The sequence below is a fragment of the Leuciscus leuciscus genome (assembly GCF_965113295.1).
Source record: "Leuciscus leuciscus genome assembly, chromosome: 25".
NCBI classification, from domain to species: Eukaryota; Metazoa; Chordata; class Actinopteri; order Cypriniformes; family Leuciscidae; genus Leuciscus; species Leuciscus leuciscus.
The window spans coordinates 10,032,830-10,056,898 of record NC_138724.1 but is presented as its reverse complement, the minus strand read 5'-3'; the positions used below and the strand labels follow the sequence as shown (position 1 = coordinate 10,056,898).

The 24,069-nt window shown below is 36.0% G+C and overlaps 1 protein-coding gene across 2 annotated transcripts in view; it reads right to left on the bottom strand.

The window, feature by feature from the left end:
* Positions 1-24,069, bottom strand: part of nup160 (nucleoporin 160) — a 129,873-nt gene that overhangs the window by 60,523 nt on the left and 45,281 nt on the right. For both annotated transcript variants that reach the window (XM_082160408.1, XM_082160409.1), the window contains exons 13-16: positions 16,954-17,053; positions 13,007-13,169; positions 12,799-12,923; positions 496-656 (exon numbers count right to left, since the gene is read on the bottom strand). In XM_082160408.1, coding sequence (XP_082016534.1) covers positions 496-656; positions 12,799-12,923; positions 13,007-13,169; positions 16,954-17,053 — 549 coding nt within the window. The remainder of the gene's footprint in view (positions 1-495; positions 657-12,798; positions 12,924-13,006; positions 13,170-16,953; positions 17,054-24,069) is intronic.

Here is a 24,069-nt window from a genome sequence, read left to right as displayed (position 1 = left end):
CAGGCTATTGGTATGACTTGAAAACACAGCACATCTCAGTAAGAAGCGCTCATGATTACATCGACGCATTTGGGTATAAATTCAATAAATATTATTCCTGTCTATAGAAATATGATGTGAATCTATGAGAATATATCAATATTTCTCCAAGTCTGCAAATTTTTTAGCTAAAAGCTCTGAGGGACGTTGTTTTGTGAAGCACTGTCATGACAACAGCATGGAGTTTTTTTTCTGAATGGACCAGCTGACGCTCATAATTCATATTAAAGGTATCTACGCATTTTTTCATTTCATAACTCGACACAAATTAAGACATAACTGTCACTATAACTTTCTCAGAATACAATAGTGGTCAAATACTGAAACTTGAGTCTTAAATCTTTTTAATGATGTATAGTTTGTCAAGGTATAACATTAAATCTGATAGTAACTTTGAACTAAATAAAAAAAAAAACGCTTCAGTGCGCCGACGATACATGCTAAGTGTGTACTCACATTGTCTCCAATCCGCAGGTAGAGTTGCAGCAGGATAAGCAGATCTCTGCAGAGGAGAGTTCGGGTCATGGCAGTCTGGCACACAGCTTGACAGATCAGACTAGCGGCCACACTGCTGCCGTACAGCTGAGAGAGACTAATACGCACTCTCAGAGACTGACCTGCAACAAACATCACATCAGTACTGGTTAGAGGAACAGTTCAGCCTAACATTAAAATAAATCAGTCATCCTTTAATCACCCCTTAGTCGTTCTGAGCTCGTACAACTGTCTTTCTTGAAAGACAGAAGAAAGACAAAAGACTTTTGAAAGACAAAAGAACACAAATACACAAAATAATAATATTCAGCTGTTTACCACTCAACAATAGCAGATTGTGACCACAACCACTAAAGATGAATGCTAGAACCTAGAGCTGCACGATTATGACAAAAGTAATAATTGCCAATTATTTCCCTTGATACTGTAATTGTGATAATACATATTTACTGATATTTAACATGCTGCCGTCTGGGAGATGGTACAGGAGTGTGAAATCAAGGACAAAAAAACAACCCAATAGATTCCTAAACACATGAAACACCAACTTCCCATTATCTTCACTGACGGATACCTTGATTGTTGCACAATGCATATTATTTATATAGTATATATCTCTATTTATATAGTATATTTTGTGTAAGGGAGACATGCAAAGTAAAAATGTCACTGTGTGGTCAAAACAGAATAAAATTAGCAGAATAAAAATAAAACTTTTGTATAGCATTTATTTCAAACATTTTTTTATTCGGATTTGTTCAGATTGTTGTTTTTGTTCGGAAAGTAGTTTCTCTTTTTTAGTTGAGTAGTTTCTTTAGTTCTATATACCATTTCCATACAAACTTGTTTTCAAAAAAATATTATATTAGTATTTATTAAAACAAATTTATTAACTATTTTCCAATATTTGCCTCCTGAAATTCATTATACACACATATACATATGTATATGCATATACAGTGGGTACGGAAAGTATTCAGACCCCCTTAAATTTTTCACTCTTTGTTATATTGCAACCATTTGCTAAAATCATTTAAGTTCATTTTTTTTCCCTCATTATTGCACACACAGCACCCCATATTGACAGAAAAACACAGAATTGTTGACATTTTTGCACATTTATTAAAAAAGAAAAACTGAAATATCACATGATCGTAAGTATTCAGACCCTTTGCTGTGACACTCATATATTTAACTCAGGTGCTGTCTATTTCTTCTGATCATTCTTGAGATGGTTCTACACCTTCATTTGAGTCCAGCTGTGTTTGATTATACTGATTGGACTTGATTAGGAAAGCCACACACCTGTCTATGTAAGACCTTACAGCTCACAGTGCATGTCAGAGCAAATGAGAATCATGAGGTCAAAGGAACTGCCTGAAGAGCTCAGAGACAGAATTGTGTCAAGGCACAGATCTGGCCGAGGTTACAAAAAAATTTCTGCTGCACTTAAGGTTCCTAAGAGCACAGTGGCCTCCATAATCCTTAAATGGAAGACGTTTGGGACGACCAGAACCCTTCCTAGAGCTGGCCGTCCGGCCAGACTGTGCTATCGGGGGAGAAGAGTCTTGGTGAGAGAGGTAAAGAAGAACCCAAAGATCACTGTGGCTGAGCTCCAGAGATGCAGTCGGGAGATGGGAGAAAGTTGTGGTAAGTCAACCATCACTGCAGCCATCCACCAGTCTGGCTTTATGGCAGAGTGGCCCGACGGAAGCCTCTCCTCAGTGCAAGACACATGAAAGCACACCTGAAGGACTCCAAGATGGTGATAAATAAGATTCTCTGGTCTGATGATGGCGCGTTCGTTGTACAGGGTTAGAGAAAAGCTTATTTAGTTTCATTTTTATGTTTAAATAATATTCTGGGCTGCTTTTCCCGAAAACCTTATTTACGCTATCATTCTTAAGTTATAACTCAGGCTTTACCTTAACGTTAATAAGTGTTTCCGGAAACGTTCTTAGTTAAGAATACCTTCTGTAAGTCATTCGTTCGTATGGTTGGTCTGGAGCACTCTTAGCTATACCTTATCACTATTCATTACGATAGTGGCCACCACTGTTTCTTTACATCTCAGTCTATACGAATATAATTCTGCTAATTGAAGTGTTTTCATGCAAAGAACATTGTCATTACACTGATGTGATTTTATGTTGTTATTAATTATATTATCCAAAGTTTTATCAACTGGCAAACCGTTAGGCAGTAGATCAGCTATAGGAGTATGTTTAACCTCTTAAACCATTTTGAGGGATTTCCATCTGGATTTGGCCTACCCAAATTGAAAAGCTTCCCATACCCATATACAGTGGTCTAAATACACAATTTTGGTGTCATTTTAATGGAAACCCTTTGAACCTAGAAACCACTGCTAATAGTGATAAACATGCAAGCAGGGCCGGCGCGCGGCGTGCCTATAGGCAAACTAGGCAGCCGCCTAGGGCGGCAAGAATAAAAGATTTTTCCCCCTATTTAATTATTATACATTTTATTTTTTTTGGACATTCGTTTGAATTATTGCACTTCTATCATCAAGTTATCACTCAATTAGTTATTCTACATCTAAATTAACTTTCCTTCATTCTAGTAGCCTACCACAGCAACCCCATCCCGCCCCACATCGCCATCGGTCTACATGAAAAACTCCCTGATGTGCATCCAAAAATATCATAAAAAAAAATAAACCCGTACATGAATACAAAAGACGATACTTTTACTGCTGGTGATGGCTAATGATTTTAAAGCCTATGTGAGAGAAAGTTAGGTGGCTCACCTTATTGTGTGCATAATATTTATATATCCCAGCAAACATTTGGACATTTAATGACCGTTGACGTCCCTCCGACACGTCCTGTCATGGTTGAAAAATTGTTCCAAAATGAAACTTGACTGGAAGTAGGCTACGTTGAGCATATGGTTCTGCTTTCACAGGATTGCAAATGCAATGCAATTTTTTGTTCATTTACATTTATTCATTTTTAGCATTTAGTCATTTATTTGTAATAAAAACATTTAAAAAAGTAATATTTATATGTTGAATTATGTTTTTAAAACAAACATGAGGTCATATTGTTGCGGTGTGCGCAGAAACAGCAGTAATATTTCCTCCAGAGTGAGAGCGCCTTTCTGAAGATTCCGTTCATTTCTGAAGCTCATTCCACTCAGCGCTGCGCGCTCAACCCAGAATGCCCATTGTGACATGCTGGTTCGAACAGGCCTATCTGAAATAAGTAGCTATAGGGCTGCGCCCAACTAAAGTCTTTTTCTAGTAGTTGTTCATTTAAGCCGTTGTTCACGCAGCGCCGGCGCATTCATGCTATTGTCTGTTATATTTGCTTATTTATTAAATCCAGGCAAATGATTGATAAAACATTGATTAAAATTAAGATACAGTTTATACAAAACGAAATTCACTTTAAAGAAAGGTCTTCAACAAAACTTAATGAAGTGGTTAAAATAATTTCTGTCCCCCATGTCTTCTGACACATTGTGCATCTTAAAGTAGGCAGGTTTTTTTGCGTTCATTTTTATTTCCTGTCGCTGTGCAGGCTCTTGTATTGTATATAACAGTGTAAACAGCTCAATAACCCCTTTATTTAAAGGTTTAATGTAGGCCATAGTCCATTGCATTATGATTGCAAGGATCAAAAATGTCAAAACTGTGATGTGCAGTCAAATGTCCCAGTGTGTATGCTGTTTAAAAGAGTGTTCTCACAGATAGATGTTTCTTGTGCTTCGTGTTTTATAGACTTGATATTGTTTCTTATTCAAATGTGCTGAAAGCACAAGTCTCTAGTTCATTTTTAATGAATGACACACGGAAAGCGGCAAATCAGTGGTAGTCTCTGCGCTCGCACAGCTCTTCTTAGCGGTTATAAATATTATTAATATCAATATGGCATCCCAGCAAACATTGGTCCGATGGCAACGTTGTGTCTCTAGCAAAAAATAGCCGCTGTAGGACGGCATAAATCGGGGAAAAAAAATGTAACATTACATTTCCAAAAAATGCATTCAGATATGCTCAACGTAGCCTACGTCCAGTCAACTTCCATTTTGGAACTATTTTTCAACCATGACAGGACGTGTCGGAGGGAAGTCAACGGTCATTAAATGTCCAAATGTTTGCTGGGATAAATAAATATTACGCACACAATAAGGTGAGCCACCTAACTTTCTCTCACATAGGCTACACATGCATAAGCCTACCTTTCAGAAGCGCGTGTCGGTCTTTAAAATCATTAGCCATCACCAGCAGTAAAAGTATCGTCTTTTGTAATCATGTACAGATTTTTTTTTCTTGATATTTTTGGATGCACATCAGGGAGTTTTTCATGTAGACCGATGGCGATGTGGGGCGGGATGTAGTTCATTTAGATGTAGAATAACTAATGGAGTGATAACTTGATGATGGAAGTGCAATAATTCAAACGAATGTCCAAAAAAAAAAAAAAAAAAATTTTTTTTTAAAAATAATAATTAAATAAATTAAATGGGTGGAAAAATCTTTTATTCTTGCCGCCCTAGGCGGCTGCCTAGTTCGCCTATAGGCACGCCGCGCGCCTGCCCTGCTTGCATGTTTATCACTATTAGCAGTGGTTTATGAAACTTCAAAGGGTTTCCTTTAAAATGACACCAAAATTGTGTATTTAGACCACTGTATGTGGGTATGGGAAGCTTTTCAATTTGGGTAGGCCAAATCCAGACGGAAATCCCTCAAAATGGTCTCAGAGTTTAAGAGGTTAAACATACTCCTATAGCTAATCTACTGCCTAACGGTTTGCCAGTTGATAAAATTTTGGATAATATAATTAATAACAACATAAAATCACATCAGTGTAATGACAATGTTCTTTGCATGAAAACACTTCAATTAGCAGAATTATATTCGCATAGACTGAGATGTAAAGAAACAGTGGTGGCCACTATCGTAATGAACTGTCAATAGTGATAAGGTATATCTAAGAGTGCTCCAGATACGAACAAATTACTTACAGAAGGTATTCTTAACTAAGAACGTTTCGGGAAACACTTATTAACGTTAAGGTAAAGCCTGAGTTATAACTTAAGTGATAGCGTAAATAAGGTTTTCGGGAAAAGCAGCCCAGAATATTATTTAAACATAAATATGAAACTAAATAAGCTTTTCTCTAACCCTGTACAACGAACGCGCCAGCGCGTTCTGATGGATTTTTCTTTAATGACAGCGGAAGAAACTCCGTCAATTTTTAGCCATACAGATTAGTGTGTAAGACAACTACAAATGGTCTACTTTTATTTGTGTACATTCACAATAACACCAAAACCTTGTGCTTTTGTAAAATAAAGATCTGCCTTTGTTTCAACTGTCTCTGTATCCGCGAGAATCTTTCTGAAACTAATAAAGTTTAAAGAATGGCCTATTATCACACAAACAATGTGCTGAGGCCACCTATGCAAAATGGTAAATGCCCCCAACAATGCCTTAAAAATAATCAACAAAGGCTATAGTACAGTAGCCTACGTTACACTGAGATTTCATGTCGGAGCGGGATTTGAGGGCTTGGGCCGTGAGCGATTGAGTGGAGCGCATTGGCATAGAGCGGAATATTGAGCGGAGCAGCTCACATACTGAGTTATAACTATATATTCAGGATTTACATTTATATATTCAGATTTGCATTGATATATTCAGAGTTATAACTACATATATTCAGGATTTACATTGATATATTCAGAGTTATAACTATATATTCAGGATTTACATTTATATATTCAGAGTTATAACTATATATTCAGGATTTACATTTATATATTCAGAGTTATAACTATATATTCAGGATTTACATTTATATATTCAGAGTTATAACTATATATTCAGGATTACATTTATATATTCAGAGTTTTAACTATATATTCGGGATTTACATTTATATATTCAGATTTACATTTATATATTCAGAGTTATAACTATATATTCAGGATTTACATTTATATATTCAGAGTTATAACTATATATTATATTCGGGATTTACATTTATATATTCAGATTTACATTTATATATTCAGAGTTATAACTATATATTCAGAATTTACATTTATATATTCAGAGTTATAACTATATATTCAGGGTTACATTTATATATTCAGGATTTACAACTATATATTCAGAGTTTTAACTATATATTCGGATTTACATAGAATTATTTCCTGTTTGGCCCCCCCATATTGTTTGTTTGTATGCATGTATGCATGCATGTATATATGTATATATATATATATATATATATATATATATATATATATATATATATATATATATATATATATTAGGGCTGGACCCGAATATTCGTTCGGTGGGTTTGTATTCGATTTGAAAATTTGACATTAGAATTTTTTTTTTTTTTTTTTGCATACCTGGGATCCCCCGCGAAACGGTTCTCATTCGCGCTTGAATAAGGCCGGCGACACACTGGCTGCGTGGAGTGAGCGTCTCAGCTGCGTGGCGTGTCCGTTTTTATTTCGGCTCCCATGTTAACAGGTTGGAGTTTGCACACTGCCTGCGTGAGACACGCGTCTCAGGCGCGGCTCGAGCCACGCGGAAAACGTGCATGCTAGAAATAGAACCGACCCCAGTGTTCCAGCAACGGGAGTTTTCTCTCGCTAGAGCGCAGAACAGTGGAGTTTGTATGGACCGAAGTGCATGCCTGAGCTTGTGTTTTGGGTTAAGCTGCGTTGCTTTGACATTGTGGAAAATAGAATAATAGAAACAAAATGTATTAGCCTTTTTACCCGTTATTATCAATCTATTTTGTTAATAAAAATTTATTTAGTTTTTTCTTTATTTAAATTTCGTTTTTCTTTATTTAAATTTTGTTTTTTCTTTATTTAAATTTCGTTTTTTCCTTTATTTTAAATTTCGTTTTAAATACAAAATTTAATTCTTTATTTAAATTTCGTTTTTCTTTATTTAAATTTCGTTTTTCTTTATTTAAATCTACTGTGTCAGTAATTTGTTAGTCAGAAAAATATTAGACTACCTTAAAAGTATTGCTTAATTTAACAGACCTGTGTGCGTGCGTTTTATATCACTAGTGCAGTGTCCGTTATCGGAGCATAATAAGCCCTGTCCGCGTGAGGCGCGCCGCTTCACGCTCGCGCTGTTCTGTAGTTTATTAAAAGTTTATTAATTCTGAATGTGTCGCGTCTCGCATGTCCATCTATATTGCACCAAATGCGACACTGCACTCCCTGTGAAGTCGATTGGATAAACTGTTCTCGAAATAATCAAAATGCAAACGGACATACCGACACATAGGGAATACTGTCTTTATTAGAGAGAAGAATATGTTCAGCCCCCTCTCTCCGAAGCTTCGAATATTCGATGTTCATTACTACCGAAGCTTCGAAGCTCAAAACATGGTATTCGGACCAGCCCTAATATATATATATATATATATATGGCTGGGTATCGTTCAAAAAATTTCGATACCGATACCTTGATTTCGATACCGGTTCCTGAACGATACTTTTTTCGATACCAATTTTATGAAATCCATTTTAACAAGATTACATAACACATTACCTCAGAAAAACTTTGGTTTTATTTTTTCAGTTTGACTTATGCTCCTTAGCCAGTGCACAAAGGAACAATTTTTTTATAAAGAGCTCATGCTCACCAAAGCTGAATTTGTTTGATCAAAAATACAGTAAAAATTGTAACATTGTGAAATAGTATTACAATTTAAAATCTTATTTGAATATATTTCAAAATGTAATTTATTCCTGTGATGTCAAAGCTGAATTTTCAAAATCATTACTTCAGTGTCACATGATCCTTCAGAAATATGAAAACAGTTTGCTGCTTAATATTTTGGAAACTATGATACATTTTTTCATGATTCTTTGATGAATAAAAATTTCAAAAGAACAGCATTTATTTGTAACACAAATCTTTTGTAACATTACACATGTTTTAAGGTAATTTTTGATCACTTTAATGCATCCTTACTGAAAAACATTCTGACTAACCAACACATTTTTGAACGGCAGTGTACATTCAGTAGGTTATTATTGCAATATAAACACTGTCAGAGTGATCAACAAGGCATCTCTTCATTTACCAGTCGAAGACGGAGCAACTTTCTGCTCTTATGTTTACTCCGTGCACTGTCAAGGGCTTCATCATATCTGTCGTGGTACCGGTCTTTGCAGCAATTATTTTACCGCAAATACTGTATCGCGCGCTGTTGGCATCGAGCCTGGAGAAATGTAGCCACACTTTTGATCGACTTTTCCACATCTTTAGGGTATATTGTGATTGTGTGCGTGTGTGCTCGCGTCTCATATGAGTATGTGCGCGGAGAGTTTGTGTGTGCTCGCGTCTCATTAAGTATGTGCGCGAGTTTGTGTGTGTGCTCGCGTCTCATATGAGTATGTGCACATACCAAGCCCTATATAAATACATTTTATTTATTTATATATATATTTATATATATATTTATATATTTATATATATATATATATATATATATATATATATATATATATATATATATATATATACACACCTATATATATATTAGGGCTGTCAAAGTTAGCGCGTTAACGCAAAATCATATTAACGGCACAAATTTTTTTAACGCGCGATTAACGCAGCGCGTATTTTCTGTTTGACCCGTGGCCCAACCTCTAGTTGGAGAAATGGAGATACACAGTGTTGCCAACTTAGCGACATTGCAGACCCCTTGAGCGATTTTTCAAAGCGCCTAAACCTTATTTAGTTTGAGAATCTACCGGTACCGCCGGTACTGCTCTCTCAGCACGCGCGCGCGCACCTCTCCCTCTTTAACTCGCGTTCATGTTTGAATGCCTTGTGTTTGTGATGCAAAAGACTATGCGCGCTAACCATTACCATAGTAAACGCTTGAAGATACGCATAGTGTAAAAACATAGTGAACGCTTGAAGAAATCAGACCAATCATAAAGGCTATCACAGTCATGTTTTTATTTTATCTGTCAGTAGCCTACGTCTCGTCTCTTTATACCGGACTATCATGATAAAATAAAGCAACTTTTTTTTCGGGAGCTTCCTCTGTTTCTCTGACTGAAAATATCTGTATGGGAGTCGAGAGAGTGCTAAAGCTCCTCAGGTCGTATTTTTGGTGGCATATATTTGTAGAAATTATCATTCTTTCTAAATGTGACGTAAATATATCCTGTAACTACCAGATAAACAGTAACAGATGCGACTGAAGAAGTACGTGTGTCCTCTTTCTTTTGTGAAATAGACCTAACGGTAATTTATTTGAGTGACTAATGTGAAATTTTGACAAATTAATTCATTATGATCAATGTATCACTTTTTATTGTAAACCTGTGGTAAAACATCGATGCTTGGGTTTTAAATATTCAAGTAAACAACAAAAATGCCAGCAAACGGCCGCTTTGATCATGTTTGTTTTCAACGCTGTTTCCAGTGATTTCTGATTAGTTTTCTGATAAAACTTCCATTTGTTGGTGAACGGGTTAGTGTGACGTTGTTCCAGAGAGGCGTGTTACGGGTGTGTTTTAGTGAAGCGCTGTGGAGCTTCTGGCCCGACAGTGGAAATGCAGGCCCGGTGCTATTAGCCCGAGGCTATTAGCCCGGCACGGCCCGTTTAAAGCCCTGGCTCGCACTGGCCCGACAGTGGAAACGCGGCTAATGAGCAGTAATGATTACTGTATTTATAACTAGCATATCTGTAGTTCCAGTTTCTGCATTGTGAAATGTAAGTTAGGCACGCGAGGAGTGAACATTTAGACAGAGAAAAAGTATCAAACATAGCCTGTGCATAAAAGTTAGCTTTTCTTTTACACGTGTGTGAAATCCAAGTGTGCGTTGCTGACTTCGTTTAGCCGCAGCATTAACGAGTCACATAATGTATTTAGTGCATCACTAAGTAGTAGATTTTAGAAGGCAGGCAGCAAATGAGGATTGAAAATGGTTTGTTGTAGCTTGATGGAATAGATGGATAGAATTAAAAGAGTGCAGGTAAAGGGATAAGCAAGTTGACATTGTAATTATAAGGTAGCTTATAACATTGACATTTTGCAGACGCTTTTATCAAAAGCGACTTGCATTGCATTTCAAGGTACACATTTACAATCTTATCAGTTCTTCACACACACACATTATTACATAATTGATTTATTACTGTCAATATTAATAATAATAGTTGACTTTTTGTTCAAAGGACTTTAAGTTTCATATCTTAAGTTTGTATTTTTATACATTATATTTATCAGAACTTTAATATATTCTGTTCTGTTGTGACAATAAAACAAACAAGTTTATTTTTAAACTGCATTATATTATTTTAGTAAGGCTGAGGACTTAGACAAATAACTAATGTTAGGGAAATTTGTTCATGTTTTGTTACGCGTTTCTGGATTAAAAAACAACAAAAAAAAAAAATATATATATATATATATATTTATATTATAGAGCCCGACCGATAAAGGATTTTTAAGACCGATACAAATATTTGGTGATTTAAAAATCCGATATGCCGATATATCGGAATATCGGATTTTTAAATCACCAAATATTTGTATCGGTCTTAAAAATCCTTTATCGGTCGGGCTCTATAATATATATATATATATATAGGGGTGTGCGATATGACGATTTTTTATCGTGGACGATTAAAATGTCTCCACGATCTGCTTTTGAAGAAATATCGTAGTATCGCGCAGTCTCAGTTGCTGTTCTGGCTCCTCTGTCCCAACATACTGAACAACGCGACGTATATTCAGATCAAATGTTAACGCAGCGGAACGGGACACTACAGTTCACAAAAGTTCATAATTTGTATGTGCTTTAATGCCTTGTCGGTTAAACATTTAATTCGCGTGCTGATGCGCTGTTCTAACATGTGCGTTTCTCAGCGCGTACATGCGAAGCTCACATGCACTAAAAGCCTGTCTACCAGCGCCTTGATACTGGACTAAGTTATCTTTCGAGTCTTATTGTGCTAATACTGTCAAATACACACAAGGTTTACATAAACAAAGTCGGTGATGTCTAAAGTGAAAGCAAACTTGAGAAAATTGAGAGAAAATCTGCTTGTCAAATGCGTGTATAAAAGACGCGTCGAGTGCAGCTCTTAAAGAGACAGTAGCAATAGTAAACACGCTGCCGTTTGTCTCATTATTTACGCACTATAATGTTGTTCCAAGCCTGTATTAATTTCCTTCTAATATTGTTCTAATATTAATATTTTGAAGAATGTGGCTATACAAACAGTAGCTGGTCCCCATTGACTTCCATAGGAGAAAAATATACTATGGAAGTCACATTCTTCCAAATAACTTTTATTTTCAACAGAAGAAAGAAACTAATTCGAGTTTAAAACAACTTGAGAGAGTAAATTATGACAATTAGAATTTTTAGGAGAACTATCCCTTTATTGTTAAAACAACAAAATGCAAAGAGAAAATCACTCACTGCTCTTGACTAATAACTTTAATAGTAGCTTTAATAAGTATCAATTTATAATTTATACAGTGAAGTCTGTTTTGTTTTATTTTCATATTTGTTCATTTAATTACTTTCGTCAATGCTACTGTTAAACACACCTGTAGCTGAAAACAAAGCACTGTTTATTTAATTTGTATATTAAGTTGTGTGTGTAATGTGTATCTTTGATCTTAATATTTAATAACAAAGAAAATAATGACAAATATTTTTTTATCTTCGCCCGTCTGCCATTCTTTTTTATTTTATATTTTGTTACCTAAGGCTTTGTTTTTTAAAATATGGACATTAGTTTGGCTGTAATGCTCAGTCACAAAATAGTAAAACCAACATAAAAAAGAATCGTGATAAAATCGTTAATCGTGATTTTCCTGAAAAAAATCGTGATGTGATATTTTTACCATATCGCCCACCCCTATATATATATATATATATATATATATATATATATATATATATATATATATATATATATATATTTTCCAAAATTCCTTCTTTTGTGTTCCACAGAAGAAAGAAATTCATACACAGTTTGGAAAGACATGAGTGTGGGTAAATAATGACAGTATTTTCACTTTTTGTGTGAACAATCCCTTTAAGTATTTGTAGTGATGGCATGATAATGGTTTGTCTGAAGTTGATCGAACCCTTTGATCAGATGTACTGCCAAACTCAATATGTTTTTGTAATTTCTCAATTCCAGTACACCCAGGTAGCCAGTACTGGTTTGCAAGGTTTTTATGGATTATCATTGTGTAGCTTAATGGTACCTGTAGGTCTGGTGTCCGTCTCTGCATCAGCTTCAAGGTCCAGTTCTCTGAGCAGTGTGTTCATGGCAACAATGGGGTTAAAGATGTCTTGCAGTTTATTTGCAATCTCCTCGATCACATTCCTCCTGAAGAGAACATTTCACTTTAGACATCAAACTGATCAATTACTAATCTGATTGAATTAAATCAGTGATACAAGCATACTGACTCGCTGGCCAAAAGACCATCCAGTATTTTCTCTGACACTTTCTCTGGAGACAGTAGGTCATCAAGGGCTTTCTCCATCTCATAGGCCAAGTCCTCTGGAAGAGACTCGTTCACCAGGCGCAGACACTGAACCAGCTGCAGGACGTCACGGCTCACATCTAAGTCTAATAAAAGGCATGTGATCAGATGAAGACAAAAAAGAAGGAAACCCTAACACTCCACATTTGAATTTAGCAGTTAATCATGTGATGCACAGAAGGTTCTAATGACACCGGTGTGATCGTATATACAGTACCAGTCAAAAGTTTGGAAACGTTACTATTTTTAATGTTTTTGAAAGAAGTCTCTTATGCTCATCAAGCCTGCAGTTAAAAAACAACAAAAAACAAAACGAATATTATGAAATATTACAATTTAAAATAATGGTTCTCTTTTTTAATATACTTTAAAATGTAATTTATTTTTGTGATGCAAAGCTGAATTTTCATCAGCAAGTACTCCAGTCTTTGGTGTCTTATGATCCTTCAGAAATCATTCTAATATGCTGATTTATGATCAATGTTGGAAACAGTTGTGCTGCTTAATATTTTTTTTATAACCTGAGATACTTTTTTCAGGATTATTTGATGAATAAAAAGTTAAAAAGAACTATTTATTTAGAATAGAAATCTTTTGTAACAATATACACTACCGTTCAAAAGTTTGGGAACAATAACTATTTTTTTTTTAAGAAATTAGTACTTTAATTCAACAAGGATGCGTTAAAGGGATAGTTCACTTTGAAATTAATTTTTGGTATGTTTTAGCTTACCTCAAGGGCATCCAAGATGTAGGTGTCTTTTTTTCCGCAGTAGTTTCAATTTTGATATTTTTAGGTCAAACCGTTCTTGTCTGTCAGTCATATAATGCAGGTCGATGGTCACTGTCTCAAAGAGCATGCACAGAGTCCAAATTAAAACAATTCCCCGACGTCCAAATTAAACAATTCCCCATCGTAAGTACACATTGATGGCCTAAGACACGAAACGAGCGGTTTGTGTGAGAAAACGAACAGTATTTATATCGTTTTTACCGCTTATACACAGCCATGTCCGAGTGATCTGATCTGACGTGTGCGCAGACTGGTGCATAGATATATACACTAGATGTCACCTTAAAGACATTCGTTCCAATGAACTGCCGTAGACAAGGCGACATCTAGTGTATATATCTATGCACCAGTCTGCGCACACGTCAGATCAGATCACTTGGACATGGCTGTGTATAAGAGGTAAAAACGATATAAATACTGTTCGTTTTCTCACACAAACCGCTCGTTTCGTGTCTGAGGCCATCAATGTGTACTTACGATGGGGAATTGTTTAATTTGGATGACAGGAAATTGTTTTAATTTGGACTCTGTGCATGCTCTTTGAGATAATGACCATAGACCTGCATTATATGACTGACAGACAAGAACGGTTTGACCTAAAAATATAAAAATTGAAACTACTGCGGAAAAAAAGACACCTACATCTTGGATGCCCTTGAGGTAAGCTAAAACATACCAAAAATTAATTTCAAAGTGAACTATCCCTTTAAATTGATAAAAGGTGATGGTAACGATTTATATTGTTAGAAATGTTTTTATTTTGAATAAATGCTGTTTTAATGAATAAATGCTGTTAACGTTTTACTCAATGAATCCTGAAAAAAGTATTCCAAAAAAATATATTAAACAGCGTAAACTGTTTCCATCATTGATAATAACTGAGTATCAAATCATCATATTAGAATGATTTCTGAAGGATCATAAGACACCAAAGACTGGAGTACTTGCTGATGAAAATTCAGCTTTGCATCACAAAAATAAATTACATTTTAAAATATATTAAAAAAAGAGAACCATTATTTTAAATTGTAATATGTCATAATATTGCTGTGTTTTTTTTTGTTTTTTTGTTTTTTTTTACTGCAGGCTTGATGGGCATAAGAGACTTCTTTCAAAAACATAAAAAATAGTAATGTTTCCAAATTTTTGACTGGTACTGTATATATACAAAGGGTTAAGTTGCAACGAAATGAGGCACCGAAATCTGCGTTCTGATTCGGTCCGGTACATACTGGTCATATTTTTTTTATTTTTTTATTTACCCTTTATTTTACCAGGTGATGTCCCATTGAGATATTTAAATCTCTTTTACAAGGGAGCCCTATATAGATACTATGTACCCAACCTTAATGATAGGCGACTCAAACACACATACAGCACTTCGAGAGTAACATTTACTGTGAATCGAAACTGCTGTGCTTTACTCTGAAAAATGCAGCGCGTCAGACTATATATTTATATATATAACAGTGCATCACAACTGTTGTGATTTGATGATGACACTGAGCCATCTCACATTCTCACAACCATGCATTGTGAAAATTCATTAAGTTACCTGGCAATAGGGGTGTGCGATATGACGATTTTTTATCGTGGACGATTAAAATGTCTCCACGATCTGCTTTTGAAGAAATATCGTAGTATCGCGCAGTCTCAGTTGCTGTTCTGGCTCCTCTGTCCCAACATACTGAACAACGCGACGTATATTCAGATCAAATGTTAACGCAGCGGAACGGGACACTACAGTTCACAAAAGTTCATAATTTGTATGTGCTTTAATGCCTTGTCGGTTAAACATTTAATTCGCGTGCTGATGCGCTGTTCTAACATGTGCGTTTCTCAGCGCGTACATGCGAAGCTCACATGCAATAAAAGCCTGTCTACCAGCGCCTTGAGTTATCTTTCGAGTCTTATTGTGCTAATACTGTCAAATACACACAAGGTTTACATAAACAAAGTCGGTGATGTCTAAAGTGAAAGCAAACTTGAGAAAATTGAGAGAAAATCTGCTTGTCAAATGCGTGTATAAAAGACGCGTCGAGTGCAGCTCTTAAAGAGACAGTAGCAATAGTAAACACGCTGCCGTTTGTCTCATTATTTACGCACTATAATGTTGTTCCAAGCCTGTATTAATTTCCTTCTAATATTGTTCTAATATTAATATTTTGAAGAATGTGGCTATACAAACAGTAGCTGGTCCCCATTGACTTCCATAGGAGAAAAATATACTATGGAAGTCACATTCTTCCAAATAACTTTTATTTTCAACAGAAGAAAGAAACTTATTCGAGTTTAAAACAACTTGAGAGAGTAAATTATGACAATTAGAATTTTTAGGAGAACTATCCCTTTATTGTTAAAACAACAAAATGCAAAGAGAAAATCACTCACTGCTCTTGACTAATAACTTTAATAGTAGCTTTAATAAGTATCAATTTATAATTTATACAGTGAAGTCTGTTTTGTTTTATTTTCATATTTGTTCATTTAATTACTTTCGTCAATGCTACTGTTAAACACACCTGTAGCTGAAAACAAAGCACTGTTTATTTAATTTGTATATTAAGTTGTGTGTGTAATGTGTATCTTTGATCTTAATATTTAATAACAAAGAAAATAATGACAAATATTTTTTTATCTTCGCCTGTCTGCCATTCTTTTTTATTTTATATTTTGTTACCTAAGGCTTTGTTTTTTAAAATATAGACATTAGTTTGGCTGTAATGCTCAGTCACAAAATAGTAAAACCAACATAAAAAAGAATCGTGATAAAATCGTTAATCGTGATTTTCCTGAAAAAAATCGTGATGTGATATTTTTACCATATCGCCCACCCCTACCTGGCAATACCGATTTTTACTAGCATTTTGCACTTTGATCCCTAGCTAACATGCTAAGGGTGTCTTGCAGATGGTGCCGCTCATGCAGCACTATCAGAAGCAATTTGTGCTTAAAACACTGTACATGTATTAGAAAACGTAACAATTTACAGTTTATCTAGTAAATGTTTAGAGCCATTTCACGATTTTATTCATCATTCAGTAACGATGACACTGCAGTAAACACTGCCCTCTTACCCTCAGCAATTGGAGTCTCCTCTTCAGAGGACAGGTATTCATCAGAGGAAAGGTAAAGATGGTCGACTGCAAAGCAGGGTAACAGAAAAGACACAAAGCCCTGGAAAAGAGTGAAAAGATTAGCGATCAACCAATATATCTCAATGCCAATCACTCACGGTCGAACCACCGAAGAGTTTTGAACTACAACTGTTTCAAATCGCAGCTATAAACCCTGTTACGGTGGCTTTAATATACCGGCCCCCAAAACCAAATAAGGTTTTCGTTCAGGAATTCTCTGATCTTTTGAGCGCAATGTCTACGAATTATGACTGTTTCTTACTTCTGGGTGATTTTAATGTTCATATTTGTTGTGCAAATGATACCCTCTCAAGTGAATTTTTAAATTTGATAGAGTCGTTTGATTTAATACAATGGGTTAAAAGCCCTACCCATAAACGAGGACACATGTTAGACTTAATTTTAACCCATAACCTGCAAATAGACGATGTAAATATCTGTGAGACTAACTTTTCTGACCACATGCCAATAATCTTCAAGACTTCTACTACCATCAAACCTGTCTCCCAGGGGGACTCTAGGCGTTGGTCAAGGAGATTAAGCAGCACCTCTAGTACTGACTTCTCAGCACTGTTTAAAACTAAGAGCAATATTTTGATGCTGGAAACCCCGCTTCATCTTTTAAGTGTTGATGAGCATTGGACTTTACTATATTCAACTTGCATGGACATTTTAGACGCTATCGCTCCGCTCAGACTGACAAGCAATAAAAGAAAAATAAATCCATGGTTAAATGATAACACTCAGGACCTCAGAAAGCAATGTAGGCAGAGTGAGAGGAAATGGAAAAAGAGTAAACTACAAGTCCACTATGACGCTCTTAGAGACGCTCTATTTAGTTATCAAAAAGCTGTAACCAAGGCCAAAAATACTTACTTCTCCAATATAATTAGGGCCAATAGTAATAACTCAAAACTCCTATTTTCTATTATTAACTCTGTAATGCAACCTTTAAATAACATACATCAAAAGTCATCACTTATTTCTTGTGAGGACTTTCTTAATTTCTTCAGCCAAAAAATTGTTAATCAACGCTCCCAGATTCCTTTGGTAAATACAGATCCATCTAACTATTCTGCCTGCACTGCTGAATGGGGTGCCTTTGAACCTATCACCTTGACAGTCTTGGAGGATATTGTACAAAAACTGAAACCAACTTGCGGTGCAAATGATCTGATGCCTAGTCATTTGTTAAAGCAGAACTTTGACTGTGTAGCACTGAGTATCACACATTTGTTTAATAAGAGCCTGTCCAGTGGGACATATCCTCAAGAATTTAAACATGCTGTGGTGACACCGCGGTTGAAGCGGCCAAACTTGGGCCAGGACGATATGAAAAATTACAGGCCAATTTCTCAGATTTCTTTCGTTTCTAAAATTTTAGAAAAAGTTGTGCTGCAGCAACTATTATCATTTCTAAATAAAAATGTAATAGGAGAAATGTTTCAATCAGGGTTTAAAACTGCCCACAGCACAGAGTCGGCGCTTTTGAAAGTGTTAAGTGACATCTTTTTGGCCTTAGACAAAGGAGATGAGGTTGTTCTAGTGCTGCTTGATTTAAGCGCAGCTTTTGACATGATTGACCATGACATCCTTATTTCCCGTCTGGAACACTCAGTAGGTTTAAAAGGCACAGTTTTGAAATGGTTTCAGTCCTACTTGAGTGGTAGATGTTTTTCAGTTAACTATAATGATATGACCTCAGGAAAAAAATAACTTCCGTGGGGGGTCCCGCAAGGGTCTATCCTTTCTCCTATACTATTCTCATTATATTTGCTCCCTCTGGGAAGCATTTTTAGAAAGTATGGAGTGTCATTTCATTGTTACGCCGACGACACACAAATGTACCTACCACTCAGCTCTACCAGTGCATTCGAGTCGCTTTTAGAGTGTTTAAAGGACGTTAAAAACTGGATGGCTATGTTAATGTTAAATGAGGACAAAACAGAGGTTATTGTATTTGGCCATCAAAATAAATCCGCAGAAATTATATTAGATTCAAGTCCTCTAGCATCTTACACGAAATCTACAGTTAGAGATTTAGGCGTTTTAATTGACAATAACCTAAAAATGGACAAACAAATAAATTCTGTGGTCCGGGCTTGTTTTTACAATCTGCGTCTACTAGCTAAAACCAAACCATTTCTATCAAATAAAGACTTTGAAAGAGTTATCCACACTTTTATCTTTTCAAGGCTCGACTTTTGTAATTCACTGTATTGTGGCATCACCGCCGCATCTCTGTCTCGACTGCAATCGGTCCAAAATGCGGCGGGGAGGCTTTTAATGAGGATAAAGAAATATGAGTCGATCACACCTGCACTGGAGTCTCTAAATTGGCTTCCAGTACAGTACAGAATAAGATACAAAATTTTACTGTTTGTTTATAAATCGCTAAATAACCAGGCCCCACCATATTTGGTGAATCTTTTAACTTTGTATACCCCCTCCAGAACACTACGCTCAGAGAATCAGGAACTACTGATAGTGCCTAGAACAAAACGCCTTCAGAAGGGTGATCGGGCGTTTGCGGTAACAGGGCCGAGACAGTGGAATGAACTGCCGCTATCTATCAGGTCTGCAAAATCGCTGTCGATTTTTAAGCATTTGTGTAAATCACATCTGATGTCGTTAGCCTATAATGAGTAGATGTGACATTCTATATGTTATTTATTGACTGGTCTAGGTATTAGGGCTGTGCTGTCCCAGTCGATTAGTCGATTAATTGGTCGATACGTTCTGGTTCGACCAAAATTCTGATTGGTCGATTTTTTGCCGCGTTCATTTCATCAGTTTTGCCGTGTTTATTTAATCAGTTTTGCCGCGCTGAGGCGCGCTCATTTCATCAGGTGGAAAGCACTAACTGCTAATGGGGGTGTTTTTAGAGTACCCTTGTTTCACTGTAACAGTCTGTCTTCAGAACACCCCCCTTGTTTTCACCTTTTTTGGATTAGCCCAACCCAAGAGAGAGCGATAACTATAGAAGGTTTGATGCTGAATATTATTTATTTAATTGTGAGAGTGTTTTAGTCAGTCCTCTTCTAACATATCAACAACAAAGAAATCGACTGTGTGGCAGCATTTTGTTAAAATTGATAACAGTAAAAAAGTCGAATGCAAAGTTTGCAAGCAACAGTTTTCCACAGCTCGACGACAAACATGACATATCATCTTGGTAAGCTCACTTGTCTGCGTTAGCTTGCCCTGTCTGTTTTGAGTAGGCTATATGAACATATCAGAATTTGCATATTTCAATGTTTTAGTGACTTTTTTATTTGGAGCCAATGCGCAATTGCGCTGTGCTGTTGGTTGTGTTAGTTTTGAGCCTAGGATGCTTTATTTTTCAGTTATGCACTTTATTTCGTTTCTGCTCTTGATCTGGTTTGTTTAATAAAAATTCTTTTTTTATTAAAGTGGACGTGCCTTTTGTGTTTATTAAGAGTAAAAGCTTTAAGTTAATAGTCTATTCGTGTCTCAGCTGTGAAGCTGAGCTCATGTTCAGCCTCGCTCGGTGCGAGGACATGCACGGTGAAATTATAGTGTCTGACAGTTATAACTTATTATAACATATGACAAAAATAATTGTCTAAATTATGTTGCCTATTCCTCAACAGTTCTTGTGATGATATCACTAGTTGACAACATAGTACTATTTTCGGAAATCATAAGCTATGATATTGCGCAGGTGCACGTGATGCAACGCTGTCAGAGCCGACAGACTCGAGTGTCAGACTCATTTCAGTGCAAAATAATTAGGTCAAAAACGATTTAATATACTGCAAATAGCCTACTAGTTTTTTATGTTTATTTAGAATTCATTTAGGCGGACAACAAGGCTACCAAGTACTGCGCACAGTGCGCATCTAATTAATTTCACGTTTTTTTTTTTCCTACCGTCATTTTTAGTCGATTTTAGTCGATTTTTAGTCGAAAATTTCAGGACTTCAGTCGACCAAGATTTTCTTTGGTTGAGTACAGCCCTACTAGGTATGTCGTTATTTTTATTCCTTATTGGAATCTGTATGTAAAGCACTTTGGTTCAACCTTGGTTGTGTTTTAACAGTGCTATATAAATAAACAAACAGAAACAGAAAATATATCGGCAATGCAAATATCTGACTTTTTTTAATTATTGGGATCAACCTGTAGTTTTTTGGTCTGTTTGACCGGTAAAGGTCCCAATATAATATACTCACAGCAAAGTTATTTTTCGTTTAGGGGTAAAACGAAGTTAGAAATACATGACCAGCGATATGCTGTTAGCGAACATCCGATGCCGCCCACACTGCTGAGAGCGGCATTTGGATGAATATGTAAATATGTGCTGCGCGCTTTCCTCTCAAGAAAACACACACAACAAAATTGAGAAAACAAAGCATTTTTAAAAAAAGCATCTGATTATAGCAACGTGGATATCTTTGCACAAGCTCTGCAATTCAGCATATATGAGCTGAATTGCAAAATCTCACTCCAAGCAAAACTCAAAAGTTGGCAGCTATGTATATACATACATAGCTGCCAACTTTTGAGTTTTGCTTGGAGTGAGATTTATGGGGGGGAGAGATGTAAAAAAAAATATTGCATCACAATAAGTGTATTCAATTCAATTATTGTGATTTGATTTAATATTGACTCATTTGGATAAATATTAGGTAGGCTAAACAAGATAGGCATTAATTTTTCTCAAGAAAAAAACAACTCACCTTAAGGCCCTTTCACACTGGACGCGATTTTGACGCACGAATTCGCGCGATGGTTTTATTTTTCGATCAGCTGTTTGTGTAATGAGTGCTTCCACACCGAACGCGAATGCGCAGCGGCGAAAAAACGACTTTTATTTTATTCGCTTCGATGTCGATTTTTTTTTTACTTTTGCGGCGACAGAATAGGCTTCAGCCAATCACATACTACAAGGACAACGATTTGAAAGACAATGTGTGGCGTAGCATTGCCAACCAACTCGGTTATCTTGACTGAGTTTGTTGTGTGATAGTTTTAGTCATATAGACCTGTGCTGTGTAGGCTAGCAGGCCAAACTACATTTGGGATAGAAAGCTAACACTATTATCGTCAAAGATAGAGACAGAGACCGTGTTTACTTTGAACACGTAACAAAATGTAGTGAGACTATTTAGGGCTGCTTTTAGTAGGCTATACTATACATTCTTTGTGTGATATCTACAGTTTCTAGTCGAATGATTTTTAACTTACTTCGTGTGTTACATGTAATGTGTAGTTACATTACAAAACGCACTGTGTTTAGTTGAAGACGCAAAAAAAAAAAAAAAAAACTGTGCACATACTCCCCTTCAGACTCTCTGTTCTGTAAGATTGGGTGCACCCAAAACCTTCTTTTCTGTCTTCTAAATAAAATGAAAAGCTCGTCTTCACTGGATGCTATGACTATGACTGGATGATGATGATGATGATGATGATGATGATGATGATGATGAAGTGTCCATGTTTTCTCAGCTGTCGGCGCGATTCGCGCGAAAGTTTGGGAATTTTTAAGCTCTCTGAACGTCACAGACGTCGCAAATTCGCGTCGCGGCTGATGTGAATGGTTTTGATGCGAACTATTCGCACATGAACTATTCGCTTTTTCGTTTCGCTTTTTCGTTACGCATCCGGTGTGAAAGGGCCTTAATGCTGTAAACATACAGAGAGCCCTATCAGCTGGCAGTATTATTTTAGGTTAAAAATAACTCAAATTAAATATGCGTTTTTTTATTATAATACCAACTTTATTTAATTATACAAGTAAAAATATAATAAATATGTAATATAGTACACATATTTAGCAGAATACTCTCTATAGCTTTTTTTTCTAGCCAACTAACGTGCTATAGCCTATATTATGGTCATCAAATGGCTTTCCTGAGGTAAATGTTATGTGACATAATTGTTCTCCAGCTTTTTTATGATCGATATTATGTACGAGTAATATACATTTCGGTAAGTTGTAGCCTACTGTATCTTTCAACAGTGTTCATTCGTGTTTATTTACTATTAGCTAGAGATGATCGGTTCACGTGCCGCTAGAGATCTGTCGCGTCACATTTACAAGCGCCAAAACGGTATTTATTGTTTGAATTTCGTAATAAAAGTGACAGAATCTGAGAGCTGAGATTCTGTGCGTGAGAAAATGGATGTGTGGCGTGAGAGCGTGTGAAAAGTGTCAATTGAGAGTTGGCAGCTCTGTATATATCAGTGGAGCACAGATGCACAAAAGCTCATGTTGTTTAATTTTGAGCTCCACTCTTTTTTACTGTCCAGTCTAATAAGTCACACAGCAAAAATGGATTTATTGCATTTAAACAAGTCTCTAAATAGCTAAAAGATGTAATTTCATATTCTAGCTATTAGAGCTTCTGAATTGTACATTGTCTCAGCCCGTTTATAAAAACGAATTTATTCTGCATGTCTCTGGACTTACGAATGCTGTGCACATCATTCAGGAGATTTTGATGCCACTTGAGGCATGCGGGAGAACAACTTTTAATCCTAGAATTTTGATGAGTAACTCAAATTAATGTCATTCAATGCGTACTGTAGCGTGACCTGGTCTTTAAGTGAGAAAATGTGATTCCCATGCACAGACTTACCAGACGACTAAATGCACTGCTGGTTTCAGTGCTTAATTAGTTAAGTTTCAATATGTTCTAAAATTAGTGGGATTATTAGTAAGTATAGAGGTCAATAGAACAGTTCCCAAAAAACAAAAATAAAAGTATTATTTCTGCATTATGTCAGACAGAGCATTAAAAATAATTGAAGTAAGTTTTGTAAGCACCAGTCAGGGAGTGTCCTGCAACAGGCTGGAGATTCTCATGAAATCCATATTCAAATACAAATTATTACTTTAAATAAACGATTAGGTTACATTTGATTTATGAATCTCATAATTTTACAATTCTGATCAATACTCAGCCAGAGTATTGTGTACAGAGTAAAGGAATTGCAAGCATGGCCTGAAGGAGGCATCAGAAAAAAAGTCGCTGTTGGTTGAGGCAATGTTTCTATATCAGGCTGCTCAGAAAATCAAACAGCCATCTA